General features: G+C 33.8%; 3 protein-coding genes across 3 annotated transcripts; 2 read left to right on the top strand and 1 right to left on the bottom strand.

The window, feature by feature from the left end:
• Positions 1-2,713: 2,713 nt before the first annotated feature.
• Positions 2,714-6,666, top strand: LOC145089323 (sulfite exporter TauE/SafE family protein 3-like). Its single transcript, XM_079027776.1, has 13 exons — positions 2,714-3,208; positions 4,068-4,227; positions 4,463-4,663; positions 4,747-4,811; positions 4,904-4,925; positions 5,050-5,120; positions 5,224-5,310; positions 5,416-5,466; positions 5,547-5,765; positions 5,844-5,937; positions 6,000-6,140; positions 6,222-6,313; positions 6,436-6,666. Exons 1-12 carry the CDS (start codon positions 2,972-2,974, stop codon positions 6,311-6,313), a joined length of 1,440 nt encoding a protein of 479 aa, XP_078883902.1. The 5' UTR covers positions 2,714-2,971; the 3' UTR covers positions 6,436-6,666.
• A 3,519-nt stretch (positions 6,667-10,185) lies between these two features.
• On the top strand, positions 10,186-12,350 carry LOC145089315 (DNA N(6)-methyladenine demethylase ALKBH1C-like). Its single transcript, XM_079027770.1, has 5 exons — positions 10,186-10,370; positions 10,458-10,593; positions 10,811-11,404; positions 11,493-11,822; positions 11,900-12,350. Exons 2-5 carry the CDS (start codon positions 10,480-10,482, stop codon positions 12,173-12,175), a joined length of 1,314 nt encoding a protein of 437 aa, XP_078883896.1. The 5' UTR covers positions 10,186-10,370; positions 10,458-10,479; the 3' UTR covers positions 12,176-12,350.
• Positions 12,351-15,669: 3,319 nt separating this feature from the next.
• On the bottom strand, positions 15,670-16,361 carry LOC145055707 (SKP1-like protein 14). The gene is made up of 2 exons (XM_079004100.1): positions 15,887-16,361; positions 15,670-15,737 (listed from the first exon to the last, which is right to left on the bottom strand). Exons 1-2 carry the CDS (start codon positions 16,359-16,361, stop codon positions 15,670-15,672), a joined length of 543 nt encoding a protein of 180 aa, XP_078860226.1.
• Between the last annotated feature and the right edge of the window lie 502 nt (positions 16,362-16,863).

The following is a 16,863-nucleotide window of genomic DNA, read 5'->3' as shown; positions in this document are numbered from 1 at the left end:
CACCCCGAGCTCCTCCCTCCGCTACCGGAAGTACCTGAAAACAAAACTGAAAACCGTAAGCACGAAGCTTAGTGAGTTCCCCACCTTACCACATACCATGCATAACCACATACTGCACATACTGGGCCACGCCCACTATCCGGGGCCTCGCCCCCTACTTCGGGCCTCGCCCGCTACCACGGTCCCACCGCTCCAGGCCCCGCCTGGCTTCGAGCCCCGCTCGGATACAGATCTGTTCACTTAGGCCTCGCCTGTCACAGGGCCCCGCCCATTAACATATAATAGCACATACACATATCACATAACATCACATAAGCTAAACATATACTAACAGCTCTTGCTCCAAGGCCTCGCCTATCTCTGGGCCCCGCCCATGTCCTGCTACTGATGAGTCATGGAACCTCGTCATTGCTCCTGCTGATAGTGAGATGCGAGCCCAGCCCACCCTCACTCCTTTCCTAACTTGGGCCTCGCCCCTGGACTGCTGCTACTGAGATGTGGAACACCATCCACACTCTGCTATTGGTGAGATACGGAACCTTGCCCCCACTCACTTCCCTACCAGGCACATACAAGTATCACACAAACAACAAGTATAAACTATCACATAAACCATTTCTTTGGGCACCCGCCCTCTATCATTGGACCTCGTCCGAATATCATGCTAGCATACTGTGCCTAGGGCTAACCCCCGGGTCTTCTACTCATAACTACATGGGCCGGCATTGTGGCTGTAGACCCATTCATACAAAGGGAAACTCACCTGCACTGGCTGAACTTGTTGATGATCCCACTAGCTGCTGCCCGACCACTCACTGAACTCCTGCTCTACTTGCTCCCCGAGCTATCAATATCAATGCAACACTTAGTCTAACTGACCCCGACAGTTAACCAAGTCAAATCTGGTCTAAGACAAAGTCTTGGTCAAAGTCAACCTTTCCAAGTCAACCCTACTCGCCGAGTCCACTTACTGACTCGCCGAGTTCCTATACTCAGGGTCCTTCCATTCGCGACATGACTCGCCGAGTCCAACGATTACCGAGTCCTGACCTGTCCAACTCGCTGAGTCTCCAACCGACTCACTGATTCGATTCTTAACTCGAAGGGTTTGGGGTTTCGCGACTTGACTCGCCGAGTCCATGAACAGACTCGTCGAGTCCAAGACAATCTTCAACAGACTCGCCGAGTTGTTCATCCAACTCGTCGAGTTCATCTCCCTCTTCATACTACTCGCCGAGTCTATTCAGTCCTTAATCCATGCAGTGGCTTTTCGAGCCAAACAGGGCTTCCAACTCATAGATCCATACTTCTAAGGCCTATCCCCCACGTAAAGTGGCAAACTTTACGTGTAGATCAAGATATCTAGGCTAAAAACAATCCAAACTAGGGTTTAAGACAAAGAGGCTCCACTATCAACCCATTAATAGATGCTTTATGACCTTCTAGGCCAAGATACACTCAGATCTGAAGTAGCAACTTCAGATCTAGGCTTCTAACTCGAAATAGTTCTTAAGCATGGCATAAAATCTCCAAATCTCATAACAAAATAGATCTAGATGCAAAGAAGGGAAAAATGGCAGCTTAATACCTCCAAGAAGAACACAAACTGAAGTAGATCTCGGATCTACACCTCTCCTTTGAAGCAACCTTCTTGATCTTCAATTTCCTTCCAAGATTTCCTTCCTCCAAAGCTATTTCTCTCAAATGATGGAGGCTCCCACGAAATCTAGGGTTTACAGGTTCTCTAGGATGATATGGAGGCTGAGGGAGGGACATAACTCCCTTTAAATAGGATACAACTCCCAGAATTAGGGTTTTCCTCGCACAGACCAGACTCGCCGAGTCTCCTTGGCCGACTCGCCGAGTCGGTCACTTACTCCCCGACCCGGATCCCGCTCGGACTCGCCGAGTCCCTCCTTGGACTCGCCGAGTCGACCCCTAGACTTAGGGTTTTCTTTCCTTTCTTGGTCTTCAAAACTTTGGGTGTTACACACTGTCCCTTCTGGCCTTAAGAAAGCTCTACTCATGTTTCCACTCCAATCACACTTGGGGATCTTGTTTCTCAACCTCCACATGCCAAGATTATTGGTTGTTATTGGCTTTATCGCAACAAGTTCGATAATCATGACAACCTTGACCAATACAAAAATCACTTTGTTGCTCAAGGTTTTTCTCTACAACTTGGCTTAGTAAGGAGATTGAATATCAACATTCGGGAGGCAACATTGAGGAAGACGAGGGGGGGGGGGGGGGAGTTATTCGCTCATGCAAGTGAGAAAGAAAGATGAGGAGACAAAGTGATGAACGAGACTAACGAGGGAGAATGTAAAGGGTCAAGGTGAGAGGGTAGTGGTGTATTATGTGTTGATGTGGCAAGCCATATAATTCCTTAAGCCTCCGATCAGCCCCGTTAGCAGCAAAAGTGGCAAGCCACATCACCCAGCTTGATGATGTGGTGTTGACTAATGGCCAAAAGCAAATGGTGTTTCCCAAATTAACCATGGGCAATTTTTTGAAACCACAAAGACCAATCACATAAAGCTTTTTAACTTCTCTCATAGTGTTAAATATAGTAAACCACATGGGCTAACCTTATAATTTTGCCTAATTTACATTCATATTTACACTTTACTACCCTATTCGCCTACGCGAGACAACACATCCCCTAGCTTCTCAACATCATTTATATTGCAACACAAATTTCTGCACCTGTAACCCACAAAACACAAAATAACACACAAGCAAAATGTCTTAGCTTCAGAGCAACAAATGTCGAGTTTCTTTCTGAATTCCTTTGATCGATAAGCATATTATTATTACTTTTGCTTTGTTCCCTCTTCTATTCAATCGGAGAGACACAAGAACAGTATCGAGAAATTGTCGTTCGGTTGCAAATTACAGACGACGTGCGTGGGAACATTTTATCTGCGGGAAATTTACAAAATCCTGAGGCGTTTCGATCATTATATCAATGACTGAAATTGGTGCACATAAATGGAGGCTTATGAGTTTTGTGACGATGATGCTGATGAACTTCGTGTTCGCTTCGATGTTCGCTTCCGCGGAAAGAAACGTAATGACAGAAGATGTGTCCGCAGTTGCAAGCTATGGCGATGGCGATAACGATGAATCGAAAATGGAGTATTTCATGAAGTTGACGAACTATTTGTTCGAAACAGATGGATCGGGTTATCACCATGTCTGGCCTGTAAGTGTTAATATCTATTTATGATCTAATTTCAATAAAATATTAGGAAATCATGGAGTACCAATTACGCAGATTGCAGAACGAACAATTTCACTTTCTTAAAATGGATCAATAGATTAGGTACTGAATTGCACACAAATCAATCTGGGGGCGTGTATTATGTTTTCCTTTTAAGCTTTATTGAAGTGTTTTTATAAACATTTAGGTTAAATTTGTTTTGCGAGTTCTAATTTTCGATTTTGTTGGTTCTAATTTGGGTATTTTTCAAATATTATGACAATGAATCTAGAATGGAGCCACATGATATATTAAAACCTTTTAAAGAAATTTTTGCTCTCTTTTTTACTTACGTAGAATAGAAAACCTTCTGTGCTCTAAAAGGAAAGAGGCTTTCATGGTCAGTACATATCAACTTAACATAAAGTTGAAAGATTCCTAGAAACAATTCACTATCTTTCGTACTAAAAATGGTTTTTAACCAGGAAATAAAATACTATATTCCTTTTCCCCATTAAAAAGGCAATTTCTTTTTCATTTTGCAAGGCCTCAATAATGTAATTCCTCTCACAGTTTTAAAGATTTACGTAGTTCTTTAATTTGGACCACATTTTCTTTTGTCTTTATTGAATGGTGTTCAAAACATTTGTCAGATTGACAAATACATTTATTGTAAATATGTCGTGTAAAGTCTTTTGTTGCAGTTGCTATATGTGGAAGGAATTACCAACATCTTTTGATTTCTTTCTAGATGGTTGTTACCTTAACTAGCCAAAAAAAAAAAAGTTTATGTATTACATTAACTGTTGATTAATACTTCAAGAATAAAAACTCAAGATGAAAAATCATAATAAATTCACAGGAAATGAAACTTGGTTGGAAAATAGTTCTTGGTAGCATCATTGGATTTTGTGGAGCAGCATTTGGGAGCGTAGGTGGAGTTGGAGGCGGGGGTATTTTCGTCCCAATGCTTACCCTAATTATCGGTTTTGATCCTAAATCCGCCACAGCAATTTCAAAATGTAAGACAAAAAGCATATCCTACACATATAAAATTACTTTAATACCCTTGTCTTGTCTTGTCTAATTATGTCATCCACTGTACTCGTCTCTTTCCACTTTTTTCAAAGTCTAACAAAATTTTACAATTTTTGTCTCGTTAACACCAATACCTATTGAGAACAGTAACAACAGTAATAGTAATAGTAATAGTAATAGTAATAGTAATAGTAACAGTTTATTGATTTTGTTGAACAGGCATGATTATGGGAGCAGCCGCCTCGACTGTGTACTATAATCTAAAGCTGAGGCATCCAACACTTGACATGCCAATAATTGACTATGACCTGGCACTTCTAATCCAACCAATGTTGATGTTAGGAATTAGTATTGGAGTGGCATTTAATGTAATTTTTGCAGATTGGATGGTCACTATTCTTCTAATTGTTCTTTTCATAGGTATTATTGTTAATTATTTCTTTCTTCCATAAATCTTTTTCCCTAAATGACCTTTCATATATGAATGCTAATTAAATGTTCAGCCACATCAAGCAAGGCCTTCTGTAGAGGTGTTGATACATGGAAAAAAGAAACCATCATGAAAAAGGTAATAAAAATTTCATTGATTGATTAATTAACAATTTCCAAATCCACATGGTAAATATATATTAACTTTTTTTTTTTTTTTTCTCATTTCAGGAGGCTGCTAGGCGTTTGGAGAGTAAGTTGATTTGATCATTTCATGCAACCCCACAAAAAAATAAATTTCATGATTTTGTTTTTGACTTAAATGTCATGTGACTACTTTTAAGTTTTATCATTTTATGTCTTTGCCATGTCAACAGATGGCAGCCAGGCAGAATACAAGATTCTTCCTGGTGGTCCCAACAAACCCGATCGACCAAAAAAAGAAGAGGTGATACTGATACTGATACTAATACTGATACTATACAACCTGTGAAAATCTGCTTTTTGTTTTTAATTTTTAATTAATATTTTTTAATATATAAACATTTCAGGTCTCTGTCTTCCAAAATGTTTGTTGGAAAGAACTCGCGCTTCTTGTCTTTGTTTGGATTGCATTTCTTGCTCTCCAACTTGCGAAGGTAGTGTATAAAAATAAAACTATAACATAATATTTAATATCCTCAAATTTTCATAGTTTTATTATTTTATATCACCTTATGTTTTTTTATATATATTGGTGACAGAATTATACATCTAATTGTTCAACATGGTATTGGGTGCTCAACTTATCACAGGTATCCTTACAATTTTTTTATTCTTTTCATTTTCTATTACCTCAATAAAGTGTTCTCTAAATAAATATAAATTTGTGTAGATTCCAATTTCTTTTGGTGTATCGGGGTACGAGGCAATTAGCCTATACAGAGGAACAAGAATTATATCCTCTAAGGGAGACTCCACCAATCTTACCATAGGACAACTAGTATTGTATCTCACATGTGGTGTTTTAGCTGGTATGGTTGGTGGATTACTTGGTTTAGGTGGAGGTTTTATTATGGGCCCACTCTTTTTGGAGCTTGGTGTACCTCCTCAGGTAACATTTTTTTTTTTTTTAAATTTTTATTAAAATTTAAAATTAAACTTTGTTTGAGCAATAAAAACATTTGTGTAGGTTTCAAGTGCCACTGCCACGTTTGCAATGACATTTTCGTCCTCGATGTCTGTTGTGGAATATTACCTTCTAAAGCGTTTCCCTGTTCCTTATGGTAAGTCGATTCTTCTAGGGCTATTTTTTATGAAAAGGGTATTTACGTAATTTTGTTGGCAGCACTTTATTTTCTTCTTGTGGCAACAATTGCTGCTTTTGTGGGGCAACATGTGGTGAGAAAGCTGATTATGATAATGGGAAGGGCGTCGCTAATTATATTCATTCTCGCTTTCACTATATTCGTTAGTGCAATATCATTAGGTCAGTATTTTTTTTTTTACGTAATTCAATTTTATTTTTATGAAATATATTTTTTTATAAATAAAAAATTTGGTTTAATAGGTGGAGTTGGAATTTCTAACATGATTTGGAAAATCGGGCGACATGAATACATGGGATTCGAGAATCTATGCAAGTATAACGTTTCAAATTAGGTAAAAGAAAAACTTTACCCAAATCATAATTGGTTGAATTTTATGCTATAATGACTTGTATCTTATGTTGTATAAGTGGTACATTACATATGCTGATGATGTTTATGCAAATCTAATTTTAGATTGAAGACTTTTGGGTTGTGGAAATTGACGTTGAAGTTGGGTTGTGGAAGTCAGATGTTGATACAACGTTGTTTTGTTGAAAGTGTTTTTAAGTGTGTTTATGTGTTTATTTGTATGTAATTTTAGGACTTTGATTTAAGGTGCTTTAAGTTTATGTCGTTAAGAATAAAATGATGAGATTCATAAAGCAAAATTAAAGGTTAAAAAAGGCTGATTCTCTTGAAGTTAAAGTGAATGTGTGAAAAACGTGTTGAAGGAGATGAAGGTTTGACTTTCGTATTATATGGAGATAAAAACGTTTATACTTTATAGTATAGAAAAAACAAAGTTTATAAAAGTGAAAAAAATATGGTCCTATAAAGTTGTTTAAAGTGTGAAAAGACGATACTGTGAAATAATAGAAAAAGTTAGGAATAGGGTAATAATACATTTTTCTTTTTTAAAAGTTCATATTTAGGGAAACCTCATAAAAAGTCAAAATATTATTCGTCATTGTTTTAATAACATTTAGGTTATATTTTTGTCTATTGAAACCATTTAAATTCTTTTTTTTTTCATTTAAAACTATTTTATGTTGTGAGTTTAACTGAAGTTATGTTTTATGAGCATTTTATGTTTTGGATTTTTAAAGAAATTTTAAAATTATTGTTTGATTTTAATGAACATTTGAAAGAAAAACATATTATTATACTAGTTGTGGGACTCATGTATTATATGAGTTAATTTAAAAAAAAAAGTTAAATATAAATTTCTAAATATTTTATAACTTTGAATTTATAAGAAAATAATAAAAATAGAGTATTATTATAATGGAAATGTTTTTTAGCTTTTAAATTTAAAAAAATAATTTAAATAAATAAACAAAAAAACTATTAAGTTTTAATTTTGGAAGTTTTGAAATTAAAAATTAAGTTCATTAATGAAATTGATATCAATTTATTACTAAATTTATTACAATTATTACATTAAAATATTATATAGAAGTTAATAAAATAGAAAAACTCATAAAATGACATATGAAAAAAAATTAATTCAAAATAACCACAAAATGACATTTTAACAAATTGAATGACAATGTAACAAATGACAAAAAAAAACATTCATTTATTGAATGACAATGTGACAAATGACAAAAAAAAAACATTCATTTATCGGAATCTATTTTAATGAAAACAAGTTGACATAAAATGGCCACAAAGAAAAACAAAACATATCATTTTTCGGGAAGTAAATTGCAAATTAAAAACATGCTAGCAAGAAACTAACAAAAACATATTAAGAGTCATGCAAAAAAGAAAAAAAAAATTTGTAAAACCATCCAATCCAATTTAAATTATACTATTTAGTACCACTATTTCTAATATAAAAGAAATAACAAAAAAATAATCTCATCAAAGATATCCATTTTCTTGAGCCTGATATTCCAAACATATCATGGTTTTAATGAACAAAGGTATTTACATACATCCAAAATTCCAAATAAAGCTTATGCATTTAATAATGTGTGTTTTCTTTTCTCCTTATAATTGGTTTTGTACCAGTGAGCTACCGACTATCTTTTTTCTTTTAATATTTTATCTTTTTAAAAAAGTTAACAATATTACCATCTGATTTGACAACAAAATTTGCATATGTTACAATGTTACATGCTATCACAACATGGCATAAGAAAAATAAATGCATAAATTTATGATTTTTACAACTCCCAGCAACCATTTGTGATTTATTGAGTACGAAATAAACGACAACTTCTCCAATAAACAGACAATTGTATTTTACTTTTAAAATCGCAACAAAAGTCTTATAGATTAGTTTACAAAAAATAAACTTTCACATTTAAATTCAGTGTGTATAAGACTTATAAATTTTTTAGTTAATTCATCAAATATTTTCAACAACAATTCTATCAATAAAAGGGAGTCACTTCAGCATGTATTTCATCTTCGTCCTACATAAATTCTACCCAATGAGAAGTGTTAAGTTTTGCAGATATTGCATGCTATTGAATATTTATATAACAACATTTTAGTTTAGATATCGTTATCAATTCAATTCAGTACACTTTATTAATTTCAAAACTTAATAAAGAAAAAAAAAACAGGCCTTAATTCAAATCATTAGAAACTAGAAACTAACTAAATTGTAGGGACTAAAAGATTTACTTCAAAACAACACGATGTCAACTGTCAAACATACGGGTCTGGAGGCTGGGTCCAGATCTTCACCAGACCCACGAACGTGGCCTCGATCCAATATTTGTTCACAAAGGTCTTCGGCCTGGTTCTCTTTACTTGATTCCAGCCCAATATTAATTATGACATAGCCCAATTTTCTTCATAATTTGATTTTAATCCACATAAACTATTTTATTCCTTTACTCACCACCCTAAAGAGACTTTATACACAGCTACCAAATGTTATGTCATCTTTTGATATTTTCTTTTTATAGTTGAAAGTCTTGCTTAAAACATTTTATAAACTTTGCTAATTTGATTCATTATCTAAAGTATAATTGATGCATATTTTAAAAGCTAATATAGAAATTTGTTGTATTTAATTAATATACACATGGAAATTAAAGGATAAAGACTTGAAAAGATAACCAATTTTCAATTTTATTCATATTTAATCGTTGATTTTTTTTTTCAAGATTGATTTACCCATTGGTTATTTGGAATTGTTTATATTTCACCATCCATATGATCGTCTACAATCAATCATAAAGGTAAAATGTGAACAAATTTCAATTCATTCATGGGTAAATCACGCACAACAAAAAGTATGGTGACTAAATTTAAACAAAATCGAAAATTTGTTACCAAAATATCTTATCATCTCCATTTATTTTAAACTATTTCAACCATGTTTTGTTAAGTGAGTGCTCAAATTTATTACAAACCCTTATATTTAAATTTATTTATCATAATCTTTAAACATCACAATAATCATTTTGATGGATACATCTCATATGTATTGTTATGTTAAGTACTCTAATATTTCATACATCATAGATACATTACTCTTGTTAAACATTGTTACTTTGTAACATATAACTATATATGAGCTATATTAGTGCATTTAGAGAAATAAAAAGATATAAAGACGAGGTGATAAAATGATAATACCAACACTATAAAGTCAATTTTATTCAAAAGATTTGCAAGATGTAACGTGTCGCTCTCAAACATATTTCTTGTTAGAAAAATCAAATTCTACAAACCAAAAGCTTTCACTTTCGGTTTTGGAAGAATGTGAGGTCAATGTTTGCAACAAATTTGAACACCTACTTAACATGATTGATATGGTTTAAAATACACGGGGATATAAGATATTTGGTAATTTGATCACAACATATACAATGGTCAGTATAAACAATAAAGATAAGCATTTTTTCTAAAAATCTGAATTCCTTAAATTTTATAATAATTTTATGCAACCATAAAAAAGAATTATATTGACCGTGACAATAAAAGAAGAAATAATGACTTGAAAATGTAACGAATCAACTTTATTTATATTTAGTTGCCGATTTTTTTTTCGTGTTTAATTTATCAATGAAGTATTTAAAATTATTCATACTTTACTCTTGCAACTAATTATAATCCTAATAAAAATAAAAGGTAAATAATTTCAAATAGTTTATTGATAAATCAAAAAAATAAAATTAAAACTAGGTTAAGTTATTATTCAGGAAATTGTTTACTTTAAGTCATTATACCGGAAATTTTAACCAAATAGAAACCGCCATATACATAATATCATACGAATGCGAATCGTTGCTTACGCCCTTTCTTAAACCCTCTTTTAGAATCAATCACTGCAGATTGTGCCTTTTGCTTCGAGCATCGATTCTCTCTCTCGCACACAATACTCGTGAATTTTGTTTTAGGGTTTTGTTGGCGTACAATTCAAGTTTAATAACTTCCGATTTCAGGTTTTTCGCACTCCAGTTTGAATAGTATGATCGCAATTAGGGCAGCAGAAGAAATTCGATTACTGAAATTGTGTTTGCTAATTGCAGTAATTCTCCGAACAATCGAAAGATGTCCTCTGGACGCTCTCGTGGTCGAGGCAATCAGTTTCCTGCTGGTAAATCAGCCGGTAGGTGGAAACAAACGAATGCTGGTCCTCCATTTGAGTGGAAACCGAAGACAAAGGTACTATCTGGCCTCAATTTTTAGCCTCAGATTGTTAAAGATCCGACAATACTCAATCTCCACACAGTAGTTTTGAAATATCTGACGAATTAAAACCTATAGTCATGGAAGAAATCAAGAAACACAAGTTAATCATCATTAGCAGGGGCTATTTTTTCTGCAAGATAATAGTTTCTCAAGTTTCTATAACCAATCTCTTTACGTAATTAACTCGCAGGTTGCATTAGATGAATCTTGTGTTGGTGCTTCCAGTTGTCAGAAGGATGATTCTTCACTTAGTGCCGAATATACTTCAGAGAAAATGTGTAATTCAGTTCCTAAACCAGATTTAACTCCTCAATTACAAGAGGAATCTTCATCCCATCCTGTCAAAAATCCATCTTCTGGTATAGAGTCAGAGAACGTCAAGCCAATCCCAGATTCAAGTCAGAAAGCAGATAATGTTTCAACAGAACCAAAATCTGTATCCACCTTTGATTCTAATTCAAAGAATTCAAATCATACGTATCCAATCCCATTAAAAAGCCAGAAAGGAATGGAATCACAGGATGGAATTGCTGAGAAGGGAAAGCAAATTGGGGATAAAGGTGGAAAACCAGAGGATACTATTACTAACCATGTTTCTTCTATAACACGATTTGACATCTGTCCAAAGAAGGTTAAAACTGGAGCTGTAAAGCTAAAACCTTCACTACATTCAACAAACAAAGAAAAAAGAAATCAATCTAAACGCGAAGCAGAAGGGCCAAAAATCAACATATTGAGGTCTGGAATGGTACTCTTGAAAGGCTATATTTCTTCCGATGATCAGGTACATTTTGCTTTCATGAGATTATGAAAAGATACTTTCAAACTTTCAATTATCATACCCTTTGACTTTTCTTGACTTTTTCTCTCAGGTGAACATAGTAAAAACTTGCAGGGACTTAGGTATAAGAGAAGGAGGTTTTTATCAACCTGGGTATCAAGATGGAGCAAAACTGCATTTAAAAATGATGTGTCTTGGTAGGAATTGGGATCCTCAGAGTAGTGGATACATTGATACAAGACCAATTGATAATTCAAAGCCTCCAGAAATTCCTGAATTTTTTCATGATATGGTGAAAAGAGCATTACAAGATTCAAATGCTCATATTCAAAAAAACAAAGGAAAAATCATTCCTTTCATGTTACCTGATATCTGCATTGTCAATTTCTACACAAAAACCGGAAAGCTTGGTCTTCATCAGGTTAAAATTTTAAATCTTGGTCTTCTTTTTATATTTATGAGGAATCGTTTTGTTTAAATTGTGTTTTATTTTTTCAGGACAAAGATGAAAGCAGAGAGAGTTTGAATGAAGGGTTACCTGTTGTGTCATTTTCAGTAGGGGAAACTGCAGAGTTTTTATATGGAAATGATAGGGATGTTGAGAAAGCAGAAAGGGTAAATTTGGAATCTGGAGATGTTTTGATATTTGGAGGGGAATCAAGACATGTATTTCATGGCGTCCCTTGTATTTTTCCTGATACTGCTCCTAAATCGCTTCTTGAAGCAACAAATATGCTCCCAGGTCGATTGAATCTTACTTTTAGAAAGTATTAAAATCTTTAATCTGGATGTGTTTTGTTACAATGTTTGTTTTTGGTGAATATGGTAATGAATGAATGGATTTTGGATTGTTTAGAGGTTAGTTTTTGTTAATTTTGTTAAACTAACGGGTGTTTGATATGCCTCTTACTGGCTTTAATAAGAAGTTGCGTATGACTCGATTCAGATTCGGACTGTTTGATACCACACCGCACATCGACAATCCGATTCTTTTTTATTTTTATTTTTATTTTTTTGTCTATTGCATATTGGTGGCTTAGTCTATCAACGATTTAGGGTTTTAAAGTTGATAAGGTTTCTTGCTTCCTAAACCATATGTAAGCATTAGCTACATAAAATCTACAGATTAGGGCATATTAAGTTTTCAAAATGTATAAAAAAGTCACCGGTGAAAACTAAGCAAGCAAGTATGTTTCCTACTCAATGGTCAGTCTAGACTCCGCCTACATATATCATAATCATTTCTAATTAACAATTTATAATAACTCCAAGGATGTTCAACTATCCCCTTACCTACTCTCGGAAAGTGTGAAAGACCATTTTACCCCTCCATGGTCTCCTAAGTCCATAACTTGACCAAACCCTAAAAGTCAACGGAAGTTAACCCTCAAGTCAACAGTCCATGTTGACCCAACTCGTCGAGTGCATCTATTCAACTCGTCGAGTTCCTTCGTTTCTCTGAAATATCGGGAAAATCCAACTCAATTCGTCGAGTTTGTAACGTGTCCAGACTATCGGGGAAAACCTTAACCAACTCATCGAGTTCCCCAGGCCATTCTCTTATTCAAACGTTTTTAAGCAAGGTTAGGGCCCAAACTCTAGATGTATCCTTTTAAGATTGAAATAACACGTACAGTTGCAAGCTTTATGTCCATGCATGACATCTAGGGTTAAGTTTGCCAAACCAAAGCTCAACAAGGGTTTAAGGTATGGAAGTTGGCCAAAACTGGATAAAGCTCGACTGCTCGAGTCTTTAGGCCTAAAGGGACTAATAATGTCCAGATATGAAGTCTTGGCTTCAAGGTAAGATCAAAGCCAATAAGGACCAAGGGAATTGCTAGAAATGGCCATAACTCTCTAATGGAGAGATCTAACAATCAAATGATCAAGTTAGTGGCTTTTTTACCTCCAAATGGCCACTTACACCGAAAGAATGTCGGATCCAAGGACTCCTTCGCGTTCCAAACCTTTTGCTCCTCCAGCTCCTTCAAAGAATGCCCCAAAACACACTCTCTTAGCCTCTCTTTCTCTCTCTCTCTCTCTCTCTCTCTCTCTCTCTCTTTCTCTCTCACACACACACAGATGATAACAACTCGATTAGGGTTTCACTCAGGGTGCTAAGGTGATGAGGGAGGCGGGTTTAAGGACTTAAAGTCCTTTAGATAGGGTGCAAACCCTGAAAATTAGGGTTTTCACACTCAACTTCTACTTGTCGAGTTGACTCTAAAAATCATGCGACTATCTTAATCTCTACTCGGCGAGTTGGGGCCTCCAACTCGTCGAGTTGCCTTGTCAAAATGAGTATATATTAATTTAATTTTATACTTGGGAGTCGGGATGTTACATATTACTTTAGGTAAATTGAAAAATGACTTAAAAGCATAACCAAATTTCCAAACTGTTAAAAAAATACCACATTTTTTTATGACGATTTGTGGATGTAGAGAGTAAGAGTTACGTTTAATTCTCTGGGACCAATGAGAGTAGAATGACGAGGAACACTCAGCGTCATGTGGCTGATTTGATGACGATTTGTAGTCAAAGTAGAGAGAGAAACACATGTGTTGGAGTGTTTGAACGACTTGCATCCTAATTGATGGATTCTTATTTATGTCTTTTTTTATGATTGTATTTAGATACAAACTGAACTAGTGAGGGAATGAAAGAGAGTACACAACTGTTATGAACTGGTACGACGGTGAATAATCTATGATGACCGTGTTTTACATAATTTGAAAACAATAAAGTTAATTGAAGGTGCTCTGAAAAAACAACAATGATATTTTTTTGAACATTTTGGAAACTTCAATCGTATTTTTGTACTAAAATGTGCACTTCGTTGGTATTCTTTGTAAAAATGGTATACTTCAATAGTATTTTTATACTAAAAAAACAATCATATTTTTTTGAATATTTTGGAAACTTCATTACTCTTTTAAGTTATTTTTTCGTTTATCTGAGGTAACCAGTTAACACAAGATTTTTTAACACATATGTAGTTCGTTGGTATTCTGTATACAAAAAATATACTTTAATAGTATTTTGTGTACTAAAAAGAAAACAATGGTCTTTTTTATATATTTTGGGAACTTTGTTGGCTTTTTAAGACTTTTTCCCAAAGAGTTTATACAAATTGAGGAGAGATTGACACCAATATACCCAAGGGATTTGAACATTTTCACCCTTATATTTTCTTCAAACATACAACATAGAAGTAATACCATCTACAATTATTGAAATAGAAAAAGCATCTCCTGTTGAAGATTAGATCATTTTTTGCATTCTATATATATATATATATATATATATATATATATATATATATATATATATATATATATACTATTTTATAAAACAAATCCCACTATTTCTAAAAATAAATTGAATAAAATAATAATATATTTTTAAGACGTCCAAATCATTAAGCTAATTGTACAACTAATCACTAATAAAATAATATTAAAATTTAAACAAACTCCTATAAATCTTCTCTTCCAAGGTTTTGACCAGATTTTTTTTCATCCAAATAAATACTCAACACCCTATAATTTGGTCATTTCATTAATTTTCTTTATTTTTAATATGACATGTTTCCTAAAACAAACTAATAATTGAATAGAAAATAATCATTCTCCATCGAAAAGAAATTAATTGTCGAAATAAACTATTTGTCGTCCGCCGCTTTGCGCGGGTAAACGGCTAGTATATATATATATATATATATATATATATATATATATATATATATATATATATATATATATATATATATATATATATATATATATCGACTTTGTTCCTCCCCAAAAATGAATAATTAAACATATTAAAATAAATATAGAAAAAAGGAAAAATATATAAGAAGGGTAAAAGCGTATTTTCATGTTGGTCAAAACTAAATCCAAAAAAAAATATTTTATTTTGAACTAGCAAGTTAAAAAAAATTGGGACTTCATCCATAATTTTTTTCAAGCAACAGAGACCAATTTTTCATTTATTCTTTAATTTACAAACCAAATAATGAAACCATTTAACCGGAACTTTAAAAATATGGCGCCACTATAAGTTTTAGTTTCAAAAGAAAACATTAAAGATGACATGGACAATTAAAGATGACATGGACAATAAGAAGCGAATTATACAACACATCCACGCCACTTCTCCATTGTTTTAGTTCAAAATTATGCGTCAAGATTTAAGGTCATCCTCATATTTCCAATGGTTTAGAAGAATACCAAAACAAAAACGTGAATATTTGGTTTTTCAAATTAAAAACCGACAATTTTTGTTTTAGTTTCAATCTTAATAGAAAATTGCACCACATTACTCCTAAACTCTATTCTCAAACAAAACTTTGTTAAAATGTTAAAGAAAATAAAAGTAAAACAAAAATTTTCTTGAATTCGAAACCAATAAAAATAAAATAAACTAAAACATCAAATTTTCTATCGAAGATGTATTCCTTAGAGTTAGAGGGGGTTTTACTTTTATCAAAATGCCATGTATTTTCACAGCGGACCTCCGGTTCCTCCTCCTGCGAGATGTTGCTCTTGATCTTGAATCTTTCAGTATCGCAGATGTATTCCTTAGAGTTAGCCTTGATTTTCCTGTTAGCGAGAGCTTGATTTATCAAAGGAATCAAGCTCCGGATATTCAGAAATAAAATGGCGTCTTTCAGATCATGTAGAGTCGCATCATCTCCGTCAAGGAACATCCTGTCGAACGACGTTAGAAGGTCATCGTTGTCGGCGAATTCGGCGTGCATCCGGCAGTAGTTGATGATCATGGCGAGGGTGTTTCTGGTGACATCGGCGATAGAGATGCAGGTTTTATTGCAATCGGGTTTTATCAAATTTTTTATTGCTAGTAATGGCTGTGCCTCTGCTTCGTAAATCTCAAACGTTTCTCCGTCGGAGCTCATCAAAACGACTGTCCTTGACCATGACGATGACGGTGACATTGCGGCGGTGAGATGATCGGAAATATAGAGTTTACAAGAATTTAGAGAGCAGAACAGAGTGTTTATCGTTGATGGAAACAGGGGAAATACTCTAATACTTGTATGTTGTGAATGAAAGAATACAAAACATTAACCCCTATTTATAATAAAGAAAATAGAAAGCAAATCAAACTCTAAAAACAATATATGGAAAGTTTTCAAAATCAAATATTTCAAAAAAGAAGATTAATCCAACTCAACCGAACGTAACGGAATCCAAACAACGGCAACGAAGATTCGTGACTATTGAATATGCACAAAAGAAGCCCTCCAAATCATGTCAAAACTACAAAAGTTATTGCTTAAGGAATATTTGTTAATTCATCCCCTGACCAACAAATTGTAACGCTAGAGGCGGGAATTAGTGGTTGTGGGTATATCAAGAAATTTGTGTGTTGAATGAGTTTGATTTAACATTACTAATCATAAATAAAATTATATTACAACATTAATTCAAGAGTAA

This window comes from Lactuca serriola, chromosome 1 (genome assembly GCF_051521515.1).
Source record: "Lactuca serriola cultivar US96UC23 chromosome 1, Lser_US96UC23_V15, whole genome shotgun sequence".
In the NCBI taxonomy this organism is placed as follows: Eukaryota; Viridiplantae; Streptophyta; class Magnoliopsida; order Asterales; family Asteraceae; genus Lactuca; species Lactuca serriola.
The sequence above is the reverse complement of the archived record's forward strand: the minus strand, read 5'-3'. Positions and strand labels throughout refer to the sequence as shown.